Source organism: Protomyces lactucae-debilis (assembly GCF_002105105.1).
Source record: "Protomyces lactucae-debilis strain 12-1054 chromosome Unknown BCR37scaffold_10, whole genome shotgun sequence".
Lineage (NCBI taxonomy): Eukaryota > Fungi > Ascomycota > Taphrinomycetes > Taphrinales > Protomycetaceae > Protomyces > Protomyces lactucae-debilis.
This window is the reverse complement of record NW_024468002.1, coordinates 400,957-422,581: the sequence shown is the minus strand read 5'-3', so window position 1 is coordinate 422,581 and position 21,625 is coordinate 400,957. Positions and strand designations below refer to the sequence as shown.

The 21,625-nt window shown below is 50.8% G+C and overlaps 9 protein-coding genes across 9 annotated transcripts; 4 read left to right on the top strand and 5 right to left on the bottom strand.

The window, feature by feature from the left end:
* Positions 1-6: 6 nt before the first annotated feature.
* BCR37DRAFT_380026 (uncharacterized protein) lies at positions 7-2,486 on the bottom strand. The gene has a single exon (XM_040869403.1). It carries the CDS (start codon positions 2,178-2,180, stop codon positions 132-134), a length of 2,049 nt encoding a protein of 682 aa, XP_040725226.1. The 5' UTR covers positions 2,181-2,486; the 3' UTR covers positions 7-131.
* BCR37DRAFT_380025 (uncharacterized protein) lies at positions 2,027-4,586 on the top strand. The gene has a single exon (XM_040869402.1). The coding sequence runs from the start codon at positions 2,489-2,491 to the stop codon at positions 4,487-4,489; it is 2,001 nt and encodes a 666-aa protein (XP_040725225.1). The 5' UTR covers positions 2,027-2,488; the 3' UTR covers positions 4,490-4,586.
* BCR37DRAFT_380024 (Alpha/Beta hydrolase protein) lies at positions 4,517-6,977 on the bottom strand. The gene has a single exon (XM_040869401.1). It carries the CDS (start codon positions 6,829-6,831, stop codon positions 4,603-4,605), a length of 2,229 nt encoding a protein of 742 aa, XP_040725224.1. The 5' UTR covers positions 6,832-6,977; the 3' UTR covers positions 4,517-4,602.
* Positions 6,978-7,303: 326 nt separating this feature from the next.
* BCR37DRAFT_347539 (uncharacterized protein) lies at positions 7,304-8,962 on the top strand (the record flags this gene model as incomplete). Its single annotated transcript, XM_040867775.1, has 2 exons — positions 7,304-8,842; positions 8,888-8,962. 2 exons carry the CDS (start codon positions 7,304-7,306, stop codon positions 8,960-8,962), a joined length of 1,614 nt encoding a protein of 537 aa, XP_040725223.1.
* A 102-nt stretch (positions 8,963-9,064) lies between these two features.
* Positions 9,065-10,363, bottom strand: BCR37DRAFT_387555 (uncharacterized protein; the record flags this gene model as incomplete). Its single annotated transcript, XM_040870546.1, has 1 exon — positions 9,065-10,363. One exon carries the CDS (start codon positions 10,361-10,363, stop codon positions 9,065-9,067), a length of 1,299 nt encoding a protein of 432 aa, XP_040725222.1.
* Positions 10,364-12,085: 1,722 nt separating this feature from the next.
* BCR37DRAFT_387554 (dynactin p62 family-domain-containing protein) lies at positions 12,086-13,609 on the bottom strand (the record flags this gene model as incomplete). The annotated part of the gene is made up of 1 exon (XM_040870545.1): positions 12,086-13,609. The coding sequence occupies one exon, from the start codon at positions 13,607-13,609 to the stop codon at positions 12,086-12,088; it is 1,524 nt and encodes a 507-aa protein (XP_040725221.1).
* Positions 13,610-13,802: 193 nt separating this feature from the next.
* Positions 13,803-17,406, bottom strand: BCR37DRAFT_380016 (uncharacterized protein). Its single transcript, XM_040869400.1, has 2 exons — positions 14,273-17,406; positions 13,803-14,232 (listed from the first exon to the last, which is right to left on the bottom strand). Exons 1-2 carry the CDS (start codon positions 17,198-17,200, stop codon positions 13,957-13,959), a joined length of 3,204 nt encoding a protein of 1,067 aa, XP_040725220.1. The 5' UTR covers positions 17,201-17,406; the 3' UTR covers positions 13,803-13,956.
* Positions 17,407-18,170: 764 nt separating this feature from the next.
* On the top strand, positions 18,171-19,783 carry BCR37DRAFT_402778 (amino acid transporter; the record flags this gene model as incomplete). Its single annotated transcript, XM_040871935.1, has 5 exons — positions 18,171-18,289; positions 18,339-18,931; positions 18,973-19,254; positions 19,293-19,649; positions 19,674-19,783. The coding sequence occupies 5 exons, from the start codon at positions 18,171-18,173 to the stop codon at positions 19,781-19,783; spliced, it is 1,461 nt and encodes a 486-aa protein (XP_040725219.1).
* Positions 19,784-19,868: 85 nt separating this feature from the next.
* BCR37DRAFT_387551 (uncharacterized protein) lies at positions 19,869-21,008 on the top strand (the record flags this gene model as incomplete). The annotated part of the gene is made up of 1 exon (XM_040870544.1): positions 19,869-21,008. The coding sequence occupies one exon, from the start codon at positions 19,869-19,871 to the stop codon at positions 21,006-21,008; it is 1,140 nt and encodes a 379-aa protein (XP_040725218.1).
* Between the last annotated feature and the right edge of the window lie 617 nt (positions 21,009-21,625).

Below are 21,625 nucleotides of genomic sequence, written 5' to 3'. Positions count from 1 at the left end.
ACGATGGTCAGGGCTTGTTCATTCCATTGACATAGACATATATTATTTCATAACTTCTCATGTCAATGACCAATTTTATGCAAGACTATGAGAACACAGGGGATTGCAGTTTGCGAAGCAGAGTAGCACTATTAATGGCTCTCTGATAGCCGCATCAATCTTTCCATCTTATTCCGTGTCCTGCTGAGTATCTCTTCTGTGCCTTCCAACTGACCTTTGAGACGCGCAATCTGCGTCACCTTGAGTGGACTATTCGCTGGACTCTGCCGCAACGAGCCGGCCTTCTCCCACCGTTGATATGCCGCAGAGACACTTGCACATTGTTGCTTGGCACTAGCAAGACGCTTGAACAGTCCAGCATGACCATGTAGGTGCGTCTCAATACGTTTCAGCTCATCAAAGTAGCGTGTTTCTGCGACCGACAGTTCTGGAGCATTGGCATTGCGCAATTTCGTGAGCATTGAAGCAGCTCTTGCCTCTAACGCCGTTTGTCGCTCTTTGACTGCATCATGTCTTTCACTCTCCTCAGGACCCTTTGGCAATTGGTGTATCGCATCTGCCAGCCGCTCAAGTTTTTCCCGCTGTCTGATCTGTTCCTGCAGCTGTAGTTGAAGTCGATGATGGAGTGCAAGCGCAGCACTGAGGAGTGCAGCAATCTCTGTCCGCACCTCCCTTGCCACTTTGGTCAGGAAGCGCAAAGTCTGAACATCAGAAACGAGTGGTTCGCTGCTCTGTAAAGCCGCGGGAACTGCGATTTTTGGGCCCTTGGACAGTGATGGTTGTTGGTAGGCTTGTGCTTTCAACAAGCTGTTGTAAGATGCCTCGGGATGAACAGCATCAAGGCTGTCCAAGCCAAGGTCAAGATCATCGAGAGAGAAGGATGTGAGCGCTATGCTATGCGCCGTCTTCGCATTGAGCACAACGAGGCTCTGATCAAGTCCACGTTCCGTGATGGCAACACCTGCACTTCCGCTACCTTCGGCATCAAGGAGTTTCGTGATGGTCGATGAAGAAGTAGCTTGATCCAAAATGTCCTCCAAGAGTAGCTCGCTCGTCTCATATACTTCTGACAGCAAGTCCAGCCAAGATAACTCCACCTTGTGCAGGCCATTCTCGTGTCTCGCGAAAAAGCTCATCTCATCGATTGGCTCAAGCACTGCAGAGGCCGACAAGTGAATGCTCTCATGAACAGCCAAGACGACCTCTGATTTTGACTTTGGCAAGAGTGGTCCTACCAAGCAAACATCAATCTTGCCCTGCGAAGCGATAGCGAGAACATTGACCGGCTGGCTCGGTAGAAACAGGATGCTTGTTGCTGTTACCTCAGTAGAAGCGAACTCAAGTGGTACTGGCGATTGCAAGCATGGCCCAAGAACAACAGGCGCGAGTAATTTTGCAGGACGTGCAAATCGTATGCTCGATACCAGCCGCGTGCCATGATCCATCGCTGCTAGCAATTTCCTGTAGCCAGCTGCAGATGCAGTGCCGGCATCGATGACTGCATGCTGCTCAAAGTTGGCTGCCTGTCCATGTGTCAGAGCACAGCTGGCAGGCATAAATGGCAAAATAATGTAGACATCACCGCTAGCTGTAAGCACAAAGACTGCGAATCCTGCCCATCCATCACCACCAAGACCAAACGCGAATGAGACAGCTTCACTGTCGTCTAGGTCTCCGTAACCTCGTGATGGCCGCTTGAAGATGGAAACTTCCAACTCTGGTTCTGTCATCGATATGTCCAAATCATACAAGCGCAGTGACCCATCTGCAGTCAAGACCACGACAGCATTATCCGTGGCAGAAAGTGGATGCAGCTTGACATCTGCCACAGGGCTGTTTGAGTGATGGTGCTCGCCAATGACATGACATTTCAGCCGGTGCTTGAGCAGACCTCGCTTCTTGAGCATCGATGCCCTAGGCACATAGAGGGCAACGACTTTGTGGTCTCCATAGACGACCAGAATACTTCGCAACCGATTGAGTAGCAGGCCCGTGATGGTGAAATCGATACCGACTGTGTCCAACTCAAGAAATGTTTGTTCCGATAAGTCTGCCCAGCGTATACCGCTGCCGCAAGCGACAAAGACCTCTTGACCGCTCGCTACAATGAGTGCTGTTGGTCCATCGGCTGAGCATCTCGCCACACCTTCCACTTGGTAGATTGGATGTAGGTCCGCCATGACACTGTGCTCCCCCACTAGCAGCTCTCCCTCATAGACCTGCAAGCAAGCAGACTACAGCGCGTCGGTGTGTGAGCCTTTACTGCTTCTTGTCTGTGTCGTCTTCTCTCGCCCAGCAAATTCTGCCCTCGCGACCACCACACAGCAAGGACTGGCGAAGAGAGCGTACAGGCTGTCCTCCCCCTGCGCGACTCCCCTGAGTCCATTGTATCCTGCATAGCACATCCATTCAAGACAGCGCGCAATGACATGGGCCAGTCTTTGCTAGCCATCCACGACACTCATTGTTGCAAGACGCGACCACAAACATGTCTGTCATTGGAGAGCACGAATACCGTGGTATACAGATAGGTATCTCATGGAAAGCATTGGATGGGCAGCGTGGCTATCTCTACCTTGACTATAACAATTCACTCTCGAGCTCATCCTCCCTTGTCACCTACTGGCTATCGCCCAGATCACGCGAATGGAAGAACATCAACCGGCGCGCAGCGCTGGAAGTGCTTGCCATCGATACTGAAAGACTCAATCAAAAGGGCAGAGATGCAGGTCCAGGCGAGATCTTGAGGTATGACACGGGACCGGCCAAGATTGAGTTGGGCTCTGGTGTGTGCAAAATTGGAATATGGACCATGACTTATATCCGCAACGAAGAGAAGCTGATAGCCGTCAGCATCAGTGCACTCAAGTCGAGACTCGTGGCAAGTGCTGTTGTCAGTGGGTCCACTGTCGACGAGCAAGTATCCGATGCATTGCTTGACCGCCTCATGACTGTGCCCAATATCGTTGAAGCGTTGCAAGACAAGGTCAAGGTGGCCAAAGGCAAGGAAGCACCACAAGCAAAGATCCAAGGCTCTCAAAAGAGCGAGAAGGGCAAAGCCGTTCAAGCAGGAACGGTCGATTCAAGTGCAGACAAATCAGCAAGACTGGCAAAAGCAGTCGAACATCTCAAACTTCTCTGGCAACGCATGAAGACTGTCTCCAGCCTCAGCGACGCAGACTTCCCACGAGAGATGACGATTATGCTTTCAGAGATGACTGCCGCTCAGCGCGACAGCTTCTTTATTCTGACTGGCGTCTTCATCGAAGAAGTAATCATGGAGCTCATGCGCGGTCTAGTCAACGATGCAGCAGCCTTCGGCAAAGATCCCGTCGCCGCAAAGTCAGCCTTGTCGGTTGGCGAGTTTGTCAGAATATGGGATACGCTTCAAGAAGGCAATGCCTCACCCGATGTACGAAAAGCCGCCAAGGAGTGCTTCGATGCCTTGTCATCAGGTCTTACCACGGTGCAGGATCGAGTGGAGATCAAAGAAGTTTTGGCAGAGCTGCAAAGCGAGATTGATGAACGGTATCCCGCCGCTCGCGCCATGGTCAATGGCAAAAGCAAGGGCAAGGGAAAAGGGAAGCAGGCAATGAGCAAGGCTGGGCAAAATGCCATGGAAGACGCAATGGACTGGCTGCGAACGCTCTGGACGCGTGCCAACAATGACTTGGCCATTCAAGAACACGAAGTCGGAACATTTTTGGAAGTGTGCATCCAAACGCTGCCTGAAGAGATCAAGGTGGCTTTCGACAAGCTCAACATTGATAAGGCAGCTCTCGCAGCTGCAATGCGAAGTGAGATACAAGAGGCCAGACCCTTGGCGCGTGACACTGGCGTCCCATCCGACACGCTTGATTTGACGAGAACTCCAAAACCAGGCAAGCCTTCTAAAGCAATGCTACATGCCGTCTCAGACTTACGTTCCATTGTGACGGCAAGCCTACGTCAAGGTGGTTTCAGCAAATTGGAAGTACCGGCTCTGATTCAATCGGCCATCAAGACCATGCCGCCATCGACGAAGGAGTACTACGAGAATCTCGGCGTCAACATGAACGATGCCGCTACCCTCTACTGGTTAGAATATCAGCGAGAGCATTCGGCTAATGGCGAATCCGCAGGCACCAAGGGTATTACTGCAAGCAAGAAGAGCAACGCACAAGGAAAGGGCAAACATGACAACCGCAGCGCAACAACCTCGGCGCTCGTTGAGGGCATGATGGAAGCAGCACGAGGATCTATGTCCATTGGGGCAACACCTGCAGCGCCCGCCGCCTCATCTGGGGCGAAGAACAAGCAAGAGGTACAGCGCCCAGCTCCTGCTGGCCCATTACCCGATACTCCTTCAACAACAGTGCCAACAAACTTGTGTGTGGTCTGCTACGATCAGGCACGGTTCGAGTGTTCCCGATGTCACGCCAAGTATTGCTCTGAAACATGTCAGCGCGACGACTGGGCACACCATAAGCCACTGTGCAAGAAAGTCTAGCACAATTGTTGGTGATTTCTTGCGAGGACTGAATAGGAATTCTAGCATAGTTTCTTCTCGATTGACTTAGACTTTAATTGCATCTCACTACAATGTATATACGGCTGCAGCCTTCATGACCGGATCGACAATTTGGCCAACGAGCCGGAAACAAGGATATTTCTCGTCTCAGCCCAATCCACCTCCATATTGCCATAGGCCGTATAGCCTGTTCTCCAAGGAATCAACCGAACGCACTTGCTCAGGTCTGCATAGCTTGGAGCACTGATTGTCAGAAGAATGGCATCCGGGCTGAAATCATGATTTGATAGCTTGAAGGAGCTGTATGTCTGCGACGGGTCCACCTTGAGTTCGATGCGAGAATGTCTATGGGGTAAAAAGGATTTCAAAGTACTTGAAACACCTGTGATGTTGTGGTAGAGTTTCAACGAATGAATGATGCGGTCGACGAGTATCTCAGGGCCATCCACAATGATTGACAAGCTGGATTCCAGTATACAAGTCAAATTTCGTAAAACAACCGTACGTGGACGTGATGTGATGAGGTGCCAATGTCCTCCTTCTGCCTTGACGCATCCTTGTATGCTTGACAAATGTTTCTGGAGATTGTCAGCAACGACTTCTTGGCCATCAATGAATAGCGTCTCAACACCTTTCGACTTCAGTAGGCTTCTTGTCAATGGCTCAAAAGCGAGAGCTTTTACAGCCGAGGTCCTGAACGAAAGGCTCTTGCCATCGACACTCAAGGTGGCGGAGCATCGAGCACCGATATTCAAAATAAAGTTGTCGTCGACTTGTACGATACTCATGCCAAACTTTGTGATTGGAGTGCCCCACGACATAACGCAAAACGCATCGGGAAGAGGCCTGGCCACTGTCCTTTTGGCAATCATCTCATTCACAAATGACTCAAATCTTCCTGTAGTCAAGATACCCTCGTACCAATGCCCTGCTCCCTCAATCTCTTCCAAGTCAATGTCAAGAGCAGAGGCCATTTGACGTCCATGGGAGATTGGGACATTGTCATCATCTATTCCATGCCTAATAAAGCAGGGGACATCCTTGAAGAGGGCAATATTGCGCAAGATGTCAAACTCGGGCTTATCAGCAAGAGACGCTGCGTTACAGGTCCACTGACTGTATGGGACATAGCGATTGATGGAAAGATAACCGGCTGCCCAGGCGGCCCCAATAACACGGTCGCTGTTGCGTATGACAAATTGCATGGCACCTTGGGCACCATTTGAATGCCCAAGTACGATGAGAGCATCAAGGTCAGGCTCTGGCACATGATATTCGGGAGATGGGGCGAAGATTTTGTGGTACTCTTTGAGCAGCGCTTTCAAGGCCAAATCGATGGAGATGGCGCCGAGGGCATGGTAATCGTCACCCCATTTTCCACAATCTGGCTGCAATATCCATGCGGCCGGATACGTATCCTTGAAACAATCTCTCCAGAATCCGTTGTGGTGATCGACACCAGCACCGTGCAAAGCCAAGACGATAGGAGATTTGAAATTTCCAGGCTTCGCAGCTTCTGTTAAGGGAGTACGGTAGATTGCGCTTGAGAGGTTGTGATCGTCGCCATACGGCAAATGCCTGGGCTGCCTGGGCTCGTGTACGCGTGGTCGATGATACAATCTGACTGACTCTAGATCTATGCTCTCGGGCGGGCTCCAGTCTGATGAGCTATTTCTGGTTGAGCCGATTTGTGAATGCGATTTGCCCGGCTGGAAGGACAGGCGATGAGCGTCGGGAGCTGAGGACGCGTCCCTGGTAAGTTCAGACCTAATAGGACCTGCACTTTGCAGTGCACAATCTTTTTGGATGTTGACCACGATCTTTGAAGTTGGCTGTGCTGCGAAGCCAAGAATCCGGACTTCAGCAATGACACGAATGTCGAGTTGATGCCTACCAGCATTCAAGTGTAGACGTAAAGGCTCTCCTAGCATATAAATGTCGCCTTCATAACGTTCACCATCAAGAAGGAACTCGGGAGTTGACATGACCTGCAAATCGACGTCGCTGCAGTGGTCCAAGACAAAGAACCCACGCAGATACGCTTGAAATTGAGTCGCTGCCCAGCCGTTTGTCTGAACATGTCTTTCCCAGTTCACTTGAGGAAATGAGATTGAAATGGAAATCTCTTCGCCCAGGCCGGCTTTGTCGACCATTGATGTCGACGACCGAACAGCGGTCCAGGAAGCGTATGTACATAACGTCGTCTTGTAACGCTTGTTCCAATCGATTTTCTCTGCATATATGTCTTGAACTGCATCAAGCCATGGGTCCTCTCTTGTGCCGATAGAGAAAGGGCCCAGAACAGCCCAATCTGTTATCATTGAAAGCGCGACCCTCGCTGGCACCAAAGTGCAATGATGAAAATCAAATTGTGAAGCCTTTGGTGGCTGGATCACAGTCGCTAGGCCCTAGTAGCTACAGCGCTACCAGAAATGCAGGCTGAAACATGCGTGCGTGTGTACAATGTATATGGGTTGTGAGTAGTATCTTCGGCTCCACACATGAGCAACGACCTGCCAAGACTTGTCGCACGGTCCCTGGGTCCCCCTGACTCCATGAGTCAGGTCGAACTACTCCTTGAAGGCTAGACTCCTAGGCCAGTCTTCAGAAGCTTTTTGCTCCATAGCCAGCAAAGCTTACTTGCTGAGGTAGTCATCCGATTGATACTACACTTGCTAAGTCTGCTGGCGGTGTCTTGCCGCTTCTGCAATCCCTCCTAGACCTGCTGTTCAGGGATTGCGCAGGCCCCTTGCAAGAAGCTGATCATTTCCGAACATCGACTGATCACCAGTGATGAATCAGTTCAAGTTTGCTTACAGGCGTCACTGTCGCCGCTACGCATCGTTTGTGGGCGACGAGGTGAAGGTAAAATCAAACCGCAGTTTCCTGCTCGGCGCAAGTGTTGGCGCGTCTGTGGGCGTAGCCACTGCTCTGTATGCACAGCATCAGTTCGTGCCGAGCAAAGTCCGCTCAAGGGGCAAGTACGGTGGTCCGGACGACTTGAGGGACGCTACGCATGCCCTGCGAAAGGTCCTCCAGCAAAAGCAAATATCGGAAGATGAGTCAGACCTGCAGCAACATGGCTCTAGTGCGTGGTTTCCTTCTCATGACGAGGGCTCACCTAATATTGTGGTCTATCCCAACTCTACTGAAGATGTGCAAAAGATTGTACGCATTGCGTCAACCTACAAGATCCCAGTCATCGCTTATGGAGCTGGGACGTCTATTGAAGGACAATTCACTACCTCACTTGGCGGCATATGCATCGATCTAAGCCAGATGGACAGCATTGTTCAGATTGATCAAGAAGACATGACTGTCACCCTTCAGCCTGGAGTCGGTTGGCAGAGTCTCAACCTCGAGTTGGAAACGCGCAAGACTGGCCTGCTCTTTCCTGTAGATCCAGGTCCAGGAGCATCCATTGGCGGCTGCGTCGGCACATCATGTTCAGGACCGAATGCAGCTCGCTGGGGGACCATGAAGGACTGGGTTCTTTGTATGACAGTCGTCACCATCGACGGTCAAGTGTTTCGAACGCGTTCCAAGGCCAAGAAGTCTAGCACGGGTTATGACCTGAACCACCTATTCATTGGTGCAGAAGGCACACTTGGCATCGTCACCGAGATCACCCTCAAACTGACTCCTAAACCGACGCACGAGCTTGTTGGCAGTTGCAGCTTCACTTCACCAACCGACATCACACAGGCAGTCCTGCTCGCACAAAAGGCGGGCGTCAATGCCCAGTGTTTTGAGCTTTTGGACGACACCAACATGCCGGCCATCAATCGATATGGTAACTTCAATTATCCGGAAAAGCCGCACCTCTTCTTCAAACTCTCTGGCAATTCTCCTCGCCTACTAAAACAGGAGAGTGCACTGCTATCCGAGATCTGTCGCTCACTTGGTGGCGGAGAGTTCACCGTGGCGAAAAGTGACGAAGAGGCTACAGCCATCTGGTCGGCGCGCAAGAATCTCTTGCTTGCCTGCTTATCGATGCCTGAAGCACAGGGCTGCACAGCTAAATCTACAGATGTCTGTGTGCCCGTCAGCAAGCTGCCAGATCTCATTCGTCGATTCAAGGCTCGGGCCAAAGAGTTGGGCGTCATTGCGCCGGTCATTGGTCACGTTGCTGATGGCAACTTCCATTCCCTCATGATATACAATGAGCAGGACACTGAATTGATGACAAAGGTCTCACAGCTTAGTGATGAACTTCTCAAGATGGCGCTTGATCTCGAGGGCAGTGTCAGCGGTGAACATGGCGTCGGCAACCAGAAGCGGCATTATCTGGCAACCGAATACGGCGATGTCGGTGTAGAACTGATGCAAAGGGTCTGATTATCGTCTTACTTTGAGCTTGTTGCTAACGCAAACTAGATCAAGGACGCATTCGATCGGGATGGGCTGTTGAATCCTGGTAAATTGTTACCAGAAAGCGGCAGAAGGGCCTGAGCAAGTATGTGTCACAAGCATACGGCCTTTCAGGTTGAAGGGCCTATCAAAGTCGTTTATGTCGATGAGATCTGTGTACAAACGATAGCTATCGTGTCATGGTCATGAATATGCTCCAGCTTGCCGCATGTCGTAATTGGCAAAAGCTTGCAAAGATGGACTGTTGGGTAATCTCAGAAGGGCGTCTTCCTCCATCTCGTTTTCCGAAAGCAACATCACTGGGCTCTTGAGTGACGAGCCCGGCAAAGACAGAGCAGAATTGAAGGTCACTACAGTGCCTCGCCGTCCATTACTGCTCTCAGTATCTTGGTATTGGAGGACATCGAGCGCCGAGCAGTCTAGCTCATGTTCTTTGATGACCTTCTCTGTACTACCAAGCTTTGCCTGTGATGGCTTCTGAATGCAGGCAAGCGCGGGCCGCTTCGGTCGCTCTGACCACTCGCCTTGCGTGGCTGTTCCAGTTTGCAAACCTTTGTTGCGCACAACAAAGTCGAACTGAGGTTGCGAGGAAGACAAGACCCCTGCCAGCATCTGCATGAAGCAGAGTGTCATGGTCGCATGCAGGATGGTCGCCGATACTTCGATTCCCGCAATCTCCCATGCGAATATGTGCCCATGGATGATGTGGCTCTCGGTCTTTTTTAGGGAAGTGAGCGTGACAATGCCACAGTCGAAAAAGACGATGAGAGCAAAGAGCTTCTGCAGTGTGCCTAGTCTTCCAATCATGTACGAGTGCGACGTGTCTCCCATAGACATTTCTCTGCGACCCCGTCTGATCTGTGTGACAATCACCCAGCCTAGTATTGCGTCAGTGATGCCAGTAGATGCAATCCAAATGCAGTAGCCCACGGATGACAGGGTATTGATAATCGACGCTCGACTGATGATGGTCGAGGGTGAGATGAAGAGCTCAGCAATGCCAAGAGTCCAGCCCAGTGCACTCGCAACTCCATAGATGCTGAGATAGATCCGCAGCCCATATTGTTCTACCACCTTGGGGAATAAGTGCGATATTTTGCGGTAACGCTCTAGCACAAGCAACTGGAATGCGATTGTTGCGATAGCACAGCTATTGTAATAGATCATAAAAACAGCATACTTATTTGCTCTTGATAAGAATTGCCATGGACGACATTCGTAAGCCGCGCGACCTGGGCCGAGAACCTCGACGAGCGTATTTGACGTATCTAAACATTTCAAATACGCCATTGACCAAAGGAGCGATATCGCTATTGTTGCTGAGCCGAGGAAAACGGCGAATAGAATAGACCAGACTTGATTTGGACTGCGTATGTGCATAGTACGCAAGTTGTCGCGGTAACGCATGGCCAAAAATATCAGGAGCACCAGTGCAAAGCCCTCTGATGCAAACATGCCAAGCGTGACTGGTGCGCAAAGCATGCCGGTAGCGTAAGCGCCGTCGCGCGATGAAGCTTACAAGCAATGATATGGTAAGTTTGAGGTCGTTGACTCCGTATCAGAACCGTGTGTTGCGGATGGCGAGACGTTTGCTTCTATAAGACGACGCATGACATCGATGCAGCGCTAGCTCTCAAAGCCACAGCCTCTCAGAGTCTCAGTGATCTAGGAGCAGCCGTACTGGCCCGCACAGCTGTGCAATTCTATGTGCGGAGTTTAAAACCGAAGCCGATGATACGGGATGTGATAGATCGCGATTCGCGACTGAATCCAGATTTCAGACTTCTAGCGCTTGCACTGTGCGGAGTCAAAAGTGACAACCTTTTAGCTAAGCTGATTGCACTGGCCCCCAGCTTGGCAGAAAGAGCAGGTGAATGCTTCAAATATGGAACCCTGGCTGATGAGCTGCCAAGTTCCAACGCTTAAGATCTGGGCAGTCTAGATGGCCAGCAAGGCCTAAGTATCGAGCACTGAGCAGGCTGGCCATGGCCCATGGAGTCTGCATCGACTCTGCGACCAAAGTCAAGCGGGATGAGTCAAAGTCAATGTTCAGAATTATGTTCTACTTCTACGGCCCGCTGACTTGATTTGCTGCAGAGTTGAATTTCCATTGGCTGTGAAAAGCGGAGGCTCAATTCAGATGGGAACTTCTCCCCTTTCGGCCATCTGATTTCTCGAAATGGACCAAGATAGCATTGAAAGTGTCAGAGCAGTCGCAGCTTTGAGGTCACGACTCACGATCATGGACTCAAAATTTGAATATTGCGCTTCAAGTTGCTCAGTATAGCTTCATCAGTCTTCATGTCGTCCTCTTGAACTGATCGCCTATTCTCCTGTCGTCGTGCCGAGGCCCCGATCGTCTACGTAAAGAATACGAAGGTAAAGACTCTGGAGAGCAGGCTCACTGGCTCAGCTTTTTGGAGAGCGACTCGTTCTTTTTGAATGGCTCTGTCTCAAACTCAAATTTTGAGGCTTGCAGACAAGTTGCAGACTCGTGAATCATGACTCGAAATCGAGGGCCAAGAACGAATGAGGTGGTCGGAACAGCACTATAGAAGATATTGCCGAGGGCCTGATGATCGAGCCCGGTGGTCTGCTCAGGAAGTACTGATTACTGATAAGTATTGCCAATTATGCTCGATGATGCGGTGGTGTCAAGGATTTGATTGCAGGAGTCAGGACTCGCCGACATGGTCATGAGTGAGTCAAATGAACCTCTCCAGTGAGTCTCCAGTGAATCTCCACTGTCTTCAGATCCAAGCTGACCGATTGATTCAGCGAGGTACTGGTGTGGGAAAGAAGAGCCAATGTGAAGGATGAGTCAAAGTCTAGCCATGATGGTGTTTAGTCCCGCTTAGACAACACCAATAGCTGCGATATGCGAGGAAGTCACGCTCGAAGACTTAGGAACAGGATGCTAGTCTTCTGCATACAAAGTGCCGGGACCCCCGGATAAGTAGTGCTGAGCATGATCCGATTGTTGCCTTAAGCTTGTCTTTGCAGTGGAAACACATTGCAGACAATGCCAGATGTGTCCAGAATACCTCAGCCTGATACTTGCAAATCATACATTGCCTCAAAGTCCAAATCCCAGAGCACTCAGCAGAACCACAGTCTGAGCAGCGGACTTATTGCAAATAGGATCTTCTCCACAGCGGGGTTAATGCACGAGCCTGTCGAGCAGCCTTGTCAATGTTGCCAACGTCATTTAGCAGTCAGTACTGTCCAGAATCCTACCTTTTTGGTGGTCTTGCCGTCGCTCATGCTTGCCGTACGTGTTGACAGTGAATTGTCGAGCTCAGCCTCTATCTCATACTCCATGCTCACAAACAGCGGAATAAGCGCATGGGTGTCAGATTCTGCAGAGGTCTGAGCCACGCCAGACCTGGCCATGTGGATCTCAATATTGGTCCAATTACTCCCTGATGAGTGTAGTCTGCCCAACACAGCTTGACTGCCTTTGCCTGGCTTTGTTTCTTCCATTGAACCCGATGTTGTCGATGGCTGAGTCTCCCATACGTCTGTGAAGCCGCCGATAATGACTTCCGGGGCTAGCACGGTCACTTCATGCCCAAACTCCGTGACGCGAGGCGCCGACAGCGTGACCTTGATCGACTCGTAGAGCGGATTGGCGATTTTAAGCAAATAGACTTCGCTTGGCGGGCTTTGCTCTGTGGCTGTCAAATTGGAGGTTGCAGCGGCGGTGACTTTTGAGAAGGTCAGCGTTGGCAGATAGTTGCTTGCCGCTAGTCTGATGCGAAACTTGACTGCTTGCATGACCGGCTGCCTTGTCTCAAACTTGCACAAGATGTGCCGACATGCTCGACATCGCTTAGCCCGACGTGTTCGCAATGGAGTAGGAAGTGGCATCAACTGGCCAATGCTGTGCATCGGCCCAGCTGTTTGCATTGAGCTTTGCATAATGCTTGGGACATCGTCCAAGTCTGTTGCGTTCAGCAAGTCCCTTGCAAAACTCTCATCCACTTCATCAGGACGCAAGACCGGTACGATGAATGATTTTGACAAGGCTTGTTCATCGCGCGTGAATGTGTCGGACAACGAGACTCGCTTCAATTGGCTGCTCAGAGATGCATCAGGTTCATCGTCCAAAAAGGCGTCTCGTCTGGCTTGCGCAGCAATCTTGGCAGATCTGAATGCTGATTCTCGGGGACTGGTGTGCTGTTCTTTCATCTGCTTGAACATTCCATTGGCCTTGGTGAAAGTAAGTCGCGTTGAGAGGCTCGACCAGGCGCAGTACGGGCATTCGAGATGGAACAGACGATCAGCTGTCGCATCACTGGAGCCGGGAGACTCTCCCGCTTGCAGAGCACTAAAACAAAGCGGACAGCGGAAACAACTGCGTCCACAGACTGCCTCTGGTGCAGACACGGCCGTGACACTTGACTTGGCAGGCACTTCGAAGAGGCAATTTGGACAAAAGAGTACAGAGACTTCTTCCATCACGCAGCGAGGGCATCTAGCGCAACCGCAGTCTTCGCAAAAGTAGAGATCATGTAGTGAGTGCAGCGCAAACGGTAGACGCGAATCGAGCAATGATATATCCACAGGCTTGTCGTCCTCAGTGTCCGACTTTTCCTGATCTGTACTGTGTGGATCGACAGCTTCTGCGTCCGTCGCAGACTTCTTGGCAAACTTTGGCAGAATGCCAAGTTGATCTGCAGGAGAGTCTGCGCATGGGCAGTGATAGCGCACGTTGCTAGTGTCCATAGTGGTAACTAGTAGTCCATGTGTATGGCAAGCTCGAGATGAAAGAAGCAGTCTTCGGTTCGCCTACAGTATGTAGTGATTTCGATGCTAAGCCCAGACGCTGCCCAAAGTAGCAAAGGCGCACTGCCGTGGTGGCCTCGCGTTATGTATGTTGAAGTTGAACGGAAGCAATGTCGTGCGAAACATAAGACAAGGATTACAAAAGATGGGCTACAAATTAATTGACCATTGATTGACCTCCATGCATTGTTATATACCATTGCCATACTCGATGGCGCCAATGACGCGCTCAATAAATTTGTCCATATCCACACAACGTTCGTTCCAATGATTGAGCCAACGACATCTCATTCGACCGCGACTCCATTACCATCAGGACCGAAATGTGGTAAGGGATGCGCAGCAGCTGCTTCTTCCGGCGTAGGCGTCACCTCGAGATACTTCTGAAGCGTCAGACTAAGCAGTGCGACATTGATTGGCTTTGAGATGTAGTCGTTCATCCCTGCATTCAAGCACTTTTCGCGATCTCCTTGGATAGCGGAAGCAGTCATTGCCACCACGGGCAACGAACGAATCGTCCGATTCGGTTGCCTTCTGATCAATCCTGTCGCTTCGTATCCATCCTGTGTGTCAGTACAAGTCATAAAAATCGAATATCATTACCATCAGAGGCATTTGACAGTCCATGAGTACAAGATCTGGTAGCTCCTCGCTGTGCGCCTGCAAGTAATCCAGACACTCTCTTCCATTCTCAACAGTGTAACTTGTCAAGCCTAACTTTTCCAACGTCTTTCGGGCAATCACTTGATTAATCTTGTTATCCTCAACAAGCAGAATCTTGAATTGCTTTGAGAACTTGTGCAGCTCCTCAGAGTCTGTATGTTTCAAGTTGATTGCACTGGAGAGCTCTAGCGGAATAATGCAGGTCGCTCGACTGCCATGCCCAGGTTCTGGCGCTGGAATACTTTCCAGCTCAATTGCTCCAGACATGAGCTTCACGAGCTGCTGCGCAATGGACAGGCCTAGTCCAGTGCCACCGAACTTCCGTGCCGTACTTGAGTCGGCTTGCACGAAAGGATTGAAGAGCTTGTCCAGTGCCGTTTTGGGGATACCGATGCCCGTATCGATGACTTCAAACTTGACTCTGGACAGGCCATCGGGCGATGCATCTGGCAGAAGATTATTGTCCCCGGCTAAACTGATGCGACAAATGACCGATCCCTCCTCTGTAAACTTGAGGGCGTTCGACATAAGATTCATGAGCACCTGACGGATACGGTTGCAGTCGCCCTTGAAGATGAGCTTTGGCGGAATGAGGTACTCGAGCTTGCACTCGACTCCCTTGGCAAGATGTGATCCGTGCAAGGCCGTCTGGTAGATGTCTTGCGCCATAAGTAGCATATCGAATGGATGCAGCTCAATGTCCATCTTGCCAACTTCAATTTTGCTGAAGTCAAGAATGTCGTTGATGATGACGAGCAGTGCGACACCAGAACGCTTAATGGAGTCAAGGTAAGACATGGACTCCTCCTCACTTTCAGCATTCACAAAGACGCGCTCTCCATCCGCAGGATGAAAAGCATCATTCATGAGTTGCACCATACCGAGGATACCGCCAATCGGAGTACGGATCTCATGCGACATTCGAGCAAGAAATTCTCCCTTGAATTGTGAATTCTGCACGGCAACGAGACGATCTGTGTTTGCCAGAGCGAGCTGGTGGTCTTTGAGCTTCTCATCCGTTACATCCTGCACAGTGCACACTACCCCGGTGACCGACTTGTTTTGCGGGTGTTTCATAGTCTTGAATGTCGTCTTCCACCATGTGCCGCTGAGCTCCGACTCTTCGATTGCGGAACTCGCCACACCAGAGAGGACAGATTCGAGCTTACTGAGCAGTGAAGCGTTGAAGATACGTCGGACATCTGTACCTAGCAGCTGTTCTCGTTTTGTGTACGTGCCATACAAGCCAATTGAATCGCGTGCTCCAGCCAAAAAGACGCTCGACATTTTATAGTCGAGCTCAACGACAAAGTAGTGGATATGCGCCGTCTGCATAATATTGAAGAGCTGCTCTTTCGCTTGCTTTGCCTGCTCGAGTGCTTCTGTGATCTGGGTGATGTCGGTGCTGGTTCCGAGCCAGGAGATTAGCTGCCCAGTAGAATTGCGCGTCGCGATGGCACGCGCCAGGAACCATCGATATGTGCCGCTCGCGCTACGAATGCGATAGTGCGCGATGTATCGATCTTCCTCGTCTCCTAGCAAGATCCAATTGTTCTTTGTGTTCGACACGTCATCCGGATGCAGGAAGTCGTACCATTTATCGCCCAGAGACTGCTCTTCCGAAGCACCCGTGTACTCATACCAACGTGAATTGAAGTAGGACTTTTTGCCATTGGTGACCACCCAGACAATCTGCTCCATGCTATTTGTGATTTGAGCAAACTTGATGTCTGATTGAGCCATGGCCAACTGCTCCTTTTGGGCAGCCTCTTGCTTGATCTTGGTAATATCAGCTGAGTACGCCATGCCACCAATATGTTGACCAGCCTTGTTGTAAAGTGGACGACCCGTCAAGAGATAGATATAATCGCCAAAGTGACACTCAACAGCAGTTTGGGAGACCCCATCCACAGCCGCCCTGAAGATGGGCAAGGCCGAATGATGAAAGGGTGATCCATCTGGTCGCCTTGCAGAACCGTACTGTCGTTCAATCCACGCTTCAGCGCCACCTTCAGTCGTCATGATGGGACCCAATAGCGTCTGAGAGAAAGCATTCTGATAGGAGTGCTTGCCATCCTTGGAGAGTGCCACGACAACTGCTGGTATTTGCTCGAGAATCTGGCCTGCAACATCGTTCCAGCCAGAGCCACCTTCCTCGAGTTCTCCACCTGTTGATGCACTGGTCACCTCACATCTGTACAATTCGCGATGCGCCTCGGAGCAATGAACGATCGTTAGGTAGTACCACTCAAGACCGTTTTGATCCGCTCTTGCATGAGTGACAGAAAATCCAAAGAGCCTACCATTGATACGCGTTTGAAGTGTGCGCGTACTCAAATCCAGCTCTTGTGTCCGGCTATCCAAGTTGAGACGCGGCCCAACGAGCTGTCCCTCCATCTTGCATGGCTCATCGCCGAGCAAGTCGCCCGCAGTATTGCTGACAAACACAATGACTTTATCAGCATTGAGCACAATGAGCGGCGTCGGAGCATGAGCGAAGAGATGACGCCAAGCTAGTGGAAAATCATTCGTCATGGGTACCTGTGCAGCAAGGGCGTCAGATACGGATGAATGTTGTGTTGAACGCGGTAGCGCAGGTGGTGGCAAGAAGGCCGAGGCCTTGCTGTGTGTCGAGAGCATCGGCACTGTCGAACCAGATTTGTTGCGCGTCAGCCAGTTGGAAGGCCGCTTATCGTTGTGCTCGTGAACCTCTTGTATTGGACTCGCGTGGTCGCCATCGACGAGTAGCCGTAGTGACTCTCCATTGCTGATGGTGCTACTCACGCTTCCATCTGGACTACTTTGACCAGGGCCATCTACACTCGCCTGGTGCGCCCGTTTCCGGCTGTCCGTAGCAGAAAAGGGCATATGACGATCTGTTTGCCGGCCGGTGAAGGGGGCTCTAGCAGGCGGCGTTCAATTATAAAATACTCGGGTGACGGACGCGTTCACGCGGTTGCAATGGGCGTCGTTGAGTCTTGACCAAGACCTCGGAGGAGGACGATGGCGTGCCTTTAGACACTTGGAGCAGAGCCGCGTCGGGACTTGACCGAGAGTTGTCTGCGTGTGGTGTGTTCTGTTGTTTGCGCCGATGCGATCGCCGTCGAGATCCAAGCGAGCAAGAACTGCCGCCGAAATTCACAACTTGCTTGATCAGGGCACGCCCCTGGTCTCGATGCTGATGTAAAAGAACGTGCCTGCCTTCGTCTTGCCTGCATCTGTTCATACTGAAGCCAAGCTACACTTATCTTAAGTGGTCTTGCGCCGTAGCGACCGTACAACTCTGAAAACAGCGTACCAGCAGTAGTTCTATTGGCGCGAGAAGCGTTCAAATTCCAGACGTCCCTGATCGTGATGATGGAGGCTCAATTTTCCAGTGCGATAGCGTCCTCTGCACCAGTTTCAGCTTCTCTAAGTATGACAGCTTGTACATGCTGCACATTGTGACTGGTGAACTATGGCTGCACGTGTTGGGTTTCACGGCTATCAACGCGAACAGCTGAGCTCGAGCAGCTCTTAGCCAGAACCCCTGCACGTCCTTTGTGTAAGCTCAAGCTTCGGGTACTTTGTGATGCCCAGCTCTCCGTGAAGTCATACTTACATTCCTCCCTACTTGCAAGCTCAATTGATGGCCCATCCTGATGATAGCAGAACGCTCTTTGCTCGCTCTGACCTGAATGATCACGACTCTGACCAAGTCGAATTGGCATCCTTAGCCTCTTCCAGCAACGGAGAAGATGCTGCACTAGACAGCTGTTCCAGCCGTCGAATATCTTCAAGCCCTCGCTCAAGTCTTGGCTCTGAATTGGCTCTTGAATTGGATACAGATGCTCTGCCCATGGTGCCACTCTCTCAAACTATCGATGGCCAAGCACAGGAGGCAGCTCCCAAGACTGTCACATTCAGGAATGGCTTGGGCCTGGTCATCGGCTTGCAGATTGGCTCGGGTATATTTTCGTATGCAAGCCCAGCTCGATTCGCAGCTCTACAAATGCTAACAAACAAGAACACCTGGCTTGGTTGCCAAAGTAGGCTCGCCTGGTGCTTCGATTTCTATATGGATCGTCTCTGGTATCCTTGCATGGACAGGAGCTGCTTCATATGCTGAGCTAGGCGCCAGTCTACCCTTCCAGGGTGGTCCCAATGCTTACCTGCGTCACATCTACGGGGATCTAGCAGCATTCCTCTTCAGCTGGACTGGTATCTGCGCCATCAAGCCAGGCTCTGCCGCCATTATCTGTATCATTTGCTCAGAATACGTCAACGACATCGTCTTTCGGGCGCTGTTTAGTGACCTAGTCGCGCCACGCTGGCTAGTCAAACTCATTGCCATCATGTGCGCTTCCTGTGCAAGCGGTATTGTTGCCCTGAGTACAAAAGGAGCGACACGCGTTATTGATCTCATCACGCTTAGTAAAGTGCTGACACTCATCACCATCACAGTAGCTGGCTTTGCTTGGCTTGGCGTCGGAAAGGGCACCGATACCTACAAGAAGAGCCTGTTCGCAGGATCGAGTCATGATGTCGGGACGTACATCAAGGCCCTTCTGTCCGGTCTGTGGGCGTATGACGGGTGGGACAATTGCTCTTATGTTTCCGGTATGTTGAGAAGTTGCGGCTACGCCATGCTAATACTAAAGGTGAAATGATTGACCCTGCACGCGATATCCCCCGCGTCGTACATACTGCGCAGCCAATTGTCATCACTGCATACGTCCTCGCGAATATGGCATACTTTGCAGTACTGTCTCTTGAAGATATCCAACAAACGCACACTATTGCCTTGGACTTTGGACGAACTATCCTTGGCCACAGCGGAGCCTTAGTTCTGGGAATCGCCGTGATCGGGTCCTCGTTTGGTGCTCTGCTCAGCTCAACTTTCACTACTGCTCGACTTGTGGCGACCAGTGGCGAAAATCACGGTAAGGTGCGCGATGCTGCAAACAAAGCTAACAAGCAGAACTCCCAAAGGTTTTTGCCAAACTGCATCCAAAAACAAACACGCCAGTCAATGCGCTTGGACTTCAGCTCGCCATCACAGTAGGGTACATCATCGCTGGAGACTTTGAACATCTCGTCCTTTTCTACGGCCTAGTAGTCTGGATCTTCTTCTTCGTTACCGTCCTAGGGTTGATTGTCTTGCGTGCGCGACAGCCCAAATTGGAGAGACCTTATCGAGCTTGGCTATCAACACCCATCGTGTTTTGTTGTGCGGCATTGTTTATCATTTTTCGAGTTTTGTTTGAAGCGACAGTCGAGGCGACCATAGGATTTGGATTCATCCTACTAGGTGTGGTCGTCTATTTCCTGAAAGCTGGTTTATCTAGCTGGTCGCGTACAGGTAGACCAGAGTCTGGCTCTCGTGTACAACAAGGGACTTTTGCGAGACTAAGCTCAGTCGCTCAAGACATGTTTGCTAGGTCGAGAGGCCATGATTATAGGGCTGTCTAATAGATGACAAGCACGACATTACAAATTGCATGATGGATATACAGGAATCGTTCTGCCCAGCTCGATTGCCAAGAACCACTACGCAATGATTTGGCCTATTCTCCTACTGATGACGCTTGCGTCCTGTTTCCTTGTGGCTCGATGTTGCATAAAGATTTACCGTCATCTCCTCCGCCGGGACATTATTCAGGAAGGACTTTTGTGGCTCGCATGGTCGGCGACCATACCAACAAGCGTGCTCGCCATCCTGATTCTCACGACGGAGAGAGAAGATAGGGCAGCCTACTTCTTGCTTGTGGCGCATTACCTCTCCATCTTTATTGCGCATCTGACAAAGGCCTCTCTCGCTCTACTCTTCATCCACTTCGCACAGCTGCGCGAGTATAAGCTCATCAATCAGTGCATCATCCCTATCATTGGTCTGTCATTGACACTCAACCTCGTGGCTCTTTCGGTCCAGTGCAACTTTCAAGCGACCTTCGACGGCGAGACGGGCCCTGAGCAATGTCATTTTGAGGGTGTAGCCATGGTCGAGTCGCTATTCAATATTCTCCTTGGTATTATGCTTGTCATGCATCCCATCAAGCCGCTCTACAAAGCTGCTTCTCTCATTGGGAAGCAGAACGTAGTCATGCTATCCTGCTTGTTTGGTACCGCCATGGCCGGCTCTTTCGTCAGTGTCATGCGAGCCGTCGTTGCGCACCGCCAGAGCACCCGCGTCAAGTCGGCTGAGTTACTGGATGACGATATCGAGGAGGCAATCAACGTCATGTCTCGTGTGCGAACGCTGGCACTGCTTCTGGTGCTTGAAGCGTGTCTTGGGATTGTGCTTGCAGCAGTACCTGATATGGGTGGTCTTTACCTGCATTGGTATCACCAAGGTGCACTCGACCTGTCTCGAAAAGATACGACAAGCACCGAGGATAGTGCAATGAAATGTGCATCAACCTCTAGTGAAACTCGACCAGATGGACCAAACATGTCCAAGTTCAGTGCCGAGACATTGCCTTTAGCCCAGAAAGCATCAAAGCTGCAGAAGCAAAAGATGGATCAGTTCTTGTGGGGATTTGACGGCAGTCCTGATCGTTGGAACAAGATGCCGTCGCTGCACCATCTGCCACTTCATTCAACTGGACGGATACCGAAACTTCCCTTGGCGAAGCTGCCTTCCACGACTTTACCAGATTGCACGCATTCAAATACCGTACCAGCCAAGGGAGACTGACTGATAGTATCGCATGCTGGGTCCACAACGAGGCGGCGAGCTGCACGGCGAACTCTTTCGCGCAACTGTGCTTGGAGAAGGCCTTTGCGCTGTGAGTCTGCGCTTTCTAGAGCATTGAGAACTTTTCTGTGCTCAGAAATATCCACCGGATTTTCTAAAAGAGTCTGTTGAATATAATCACACTCGATTCCATCGCAGCGAAGCCTTTTGTGGCGACTTGAATCTGCAATCGCTTGCTGCAAGTCCGTCAAGAATAGCTTTTCGATGTGCCAGTCGAACTGGCTTGGCTTCTTCGTACGACAAGCATGAGAACAGTACTTTTGGGGTGTAGTCGTCTGTATAGAAGCATCTTCCTCCTTCGAGTCTTGCTCATTATCTGACAAATTGACAGCTTGCTGGCGTCTAGATGATGAACTAGCCTTGACAGCCATATTGGCAGCTTTCACGGGCGATTTGCGAGAGATGACACGTCCACAAGTACGGCAGAACATCATCTTGATGCTCATACTGCTCTCTAGTAAGGTTGCGGTTGAATGGATGGGCCAGTTCAAAAGTGGTGAAGTTGGCCGAGACGTCATTGAATTGACCCCACACTCATCAAGGCCAATTCTCAACCT

Excerpts from the sequence above, each read along its gene's own strand:
- BCR37DRAFT_380025 (XM_040869402.1), top strand. The coding sequence starts at position 2,489 with ATGTCTGTCATTGGAGAGCACGAATACCGTGGTATACAGATAGGTATC.
- BCR37DRAFT_380024 (XM_040869401.1), bottom strand. The coding sequence starts at position 6,831 with ATGATAACAGATTGGGCTGTTCTGGGCCCTTTCTCTATCGGCACAAGA.
- BCR37DRAFT_380016 (XM_040869400.1), bottom strand. The coding sequence starts at position 17,200 with ATGCCCTTTTCTGCTACGGACAGCCGGAAACGGGCGCACCAGGCGAGT. Across the intron at positions 14,233-14,272 it reads ACTGTCAAATGCCTCTGATG|GATGGATACGAAGCGACAGG; the intron begins GTAATGATATTC and ends ACTGACACACAG.
- BCR37DRAFT_380026 (XM_040869403.1), bottom strand. The coding sequence starts at position 2,180 with ATGGCGGACCTACATCCAATCTACCAAGTGGAAGGTGTGGCGAGATGC.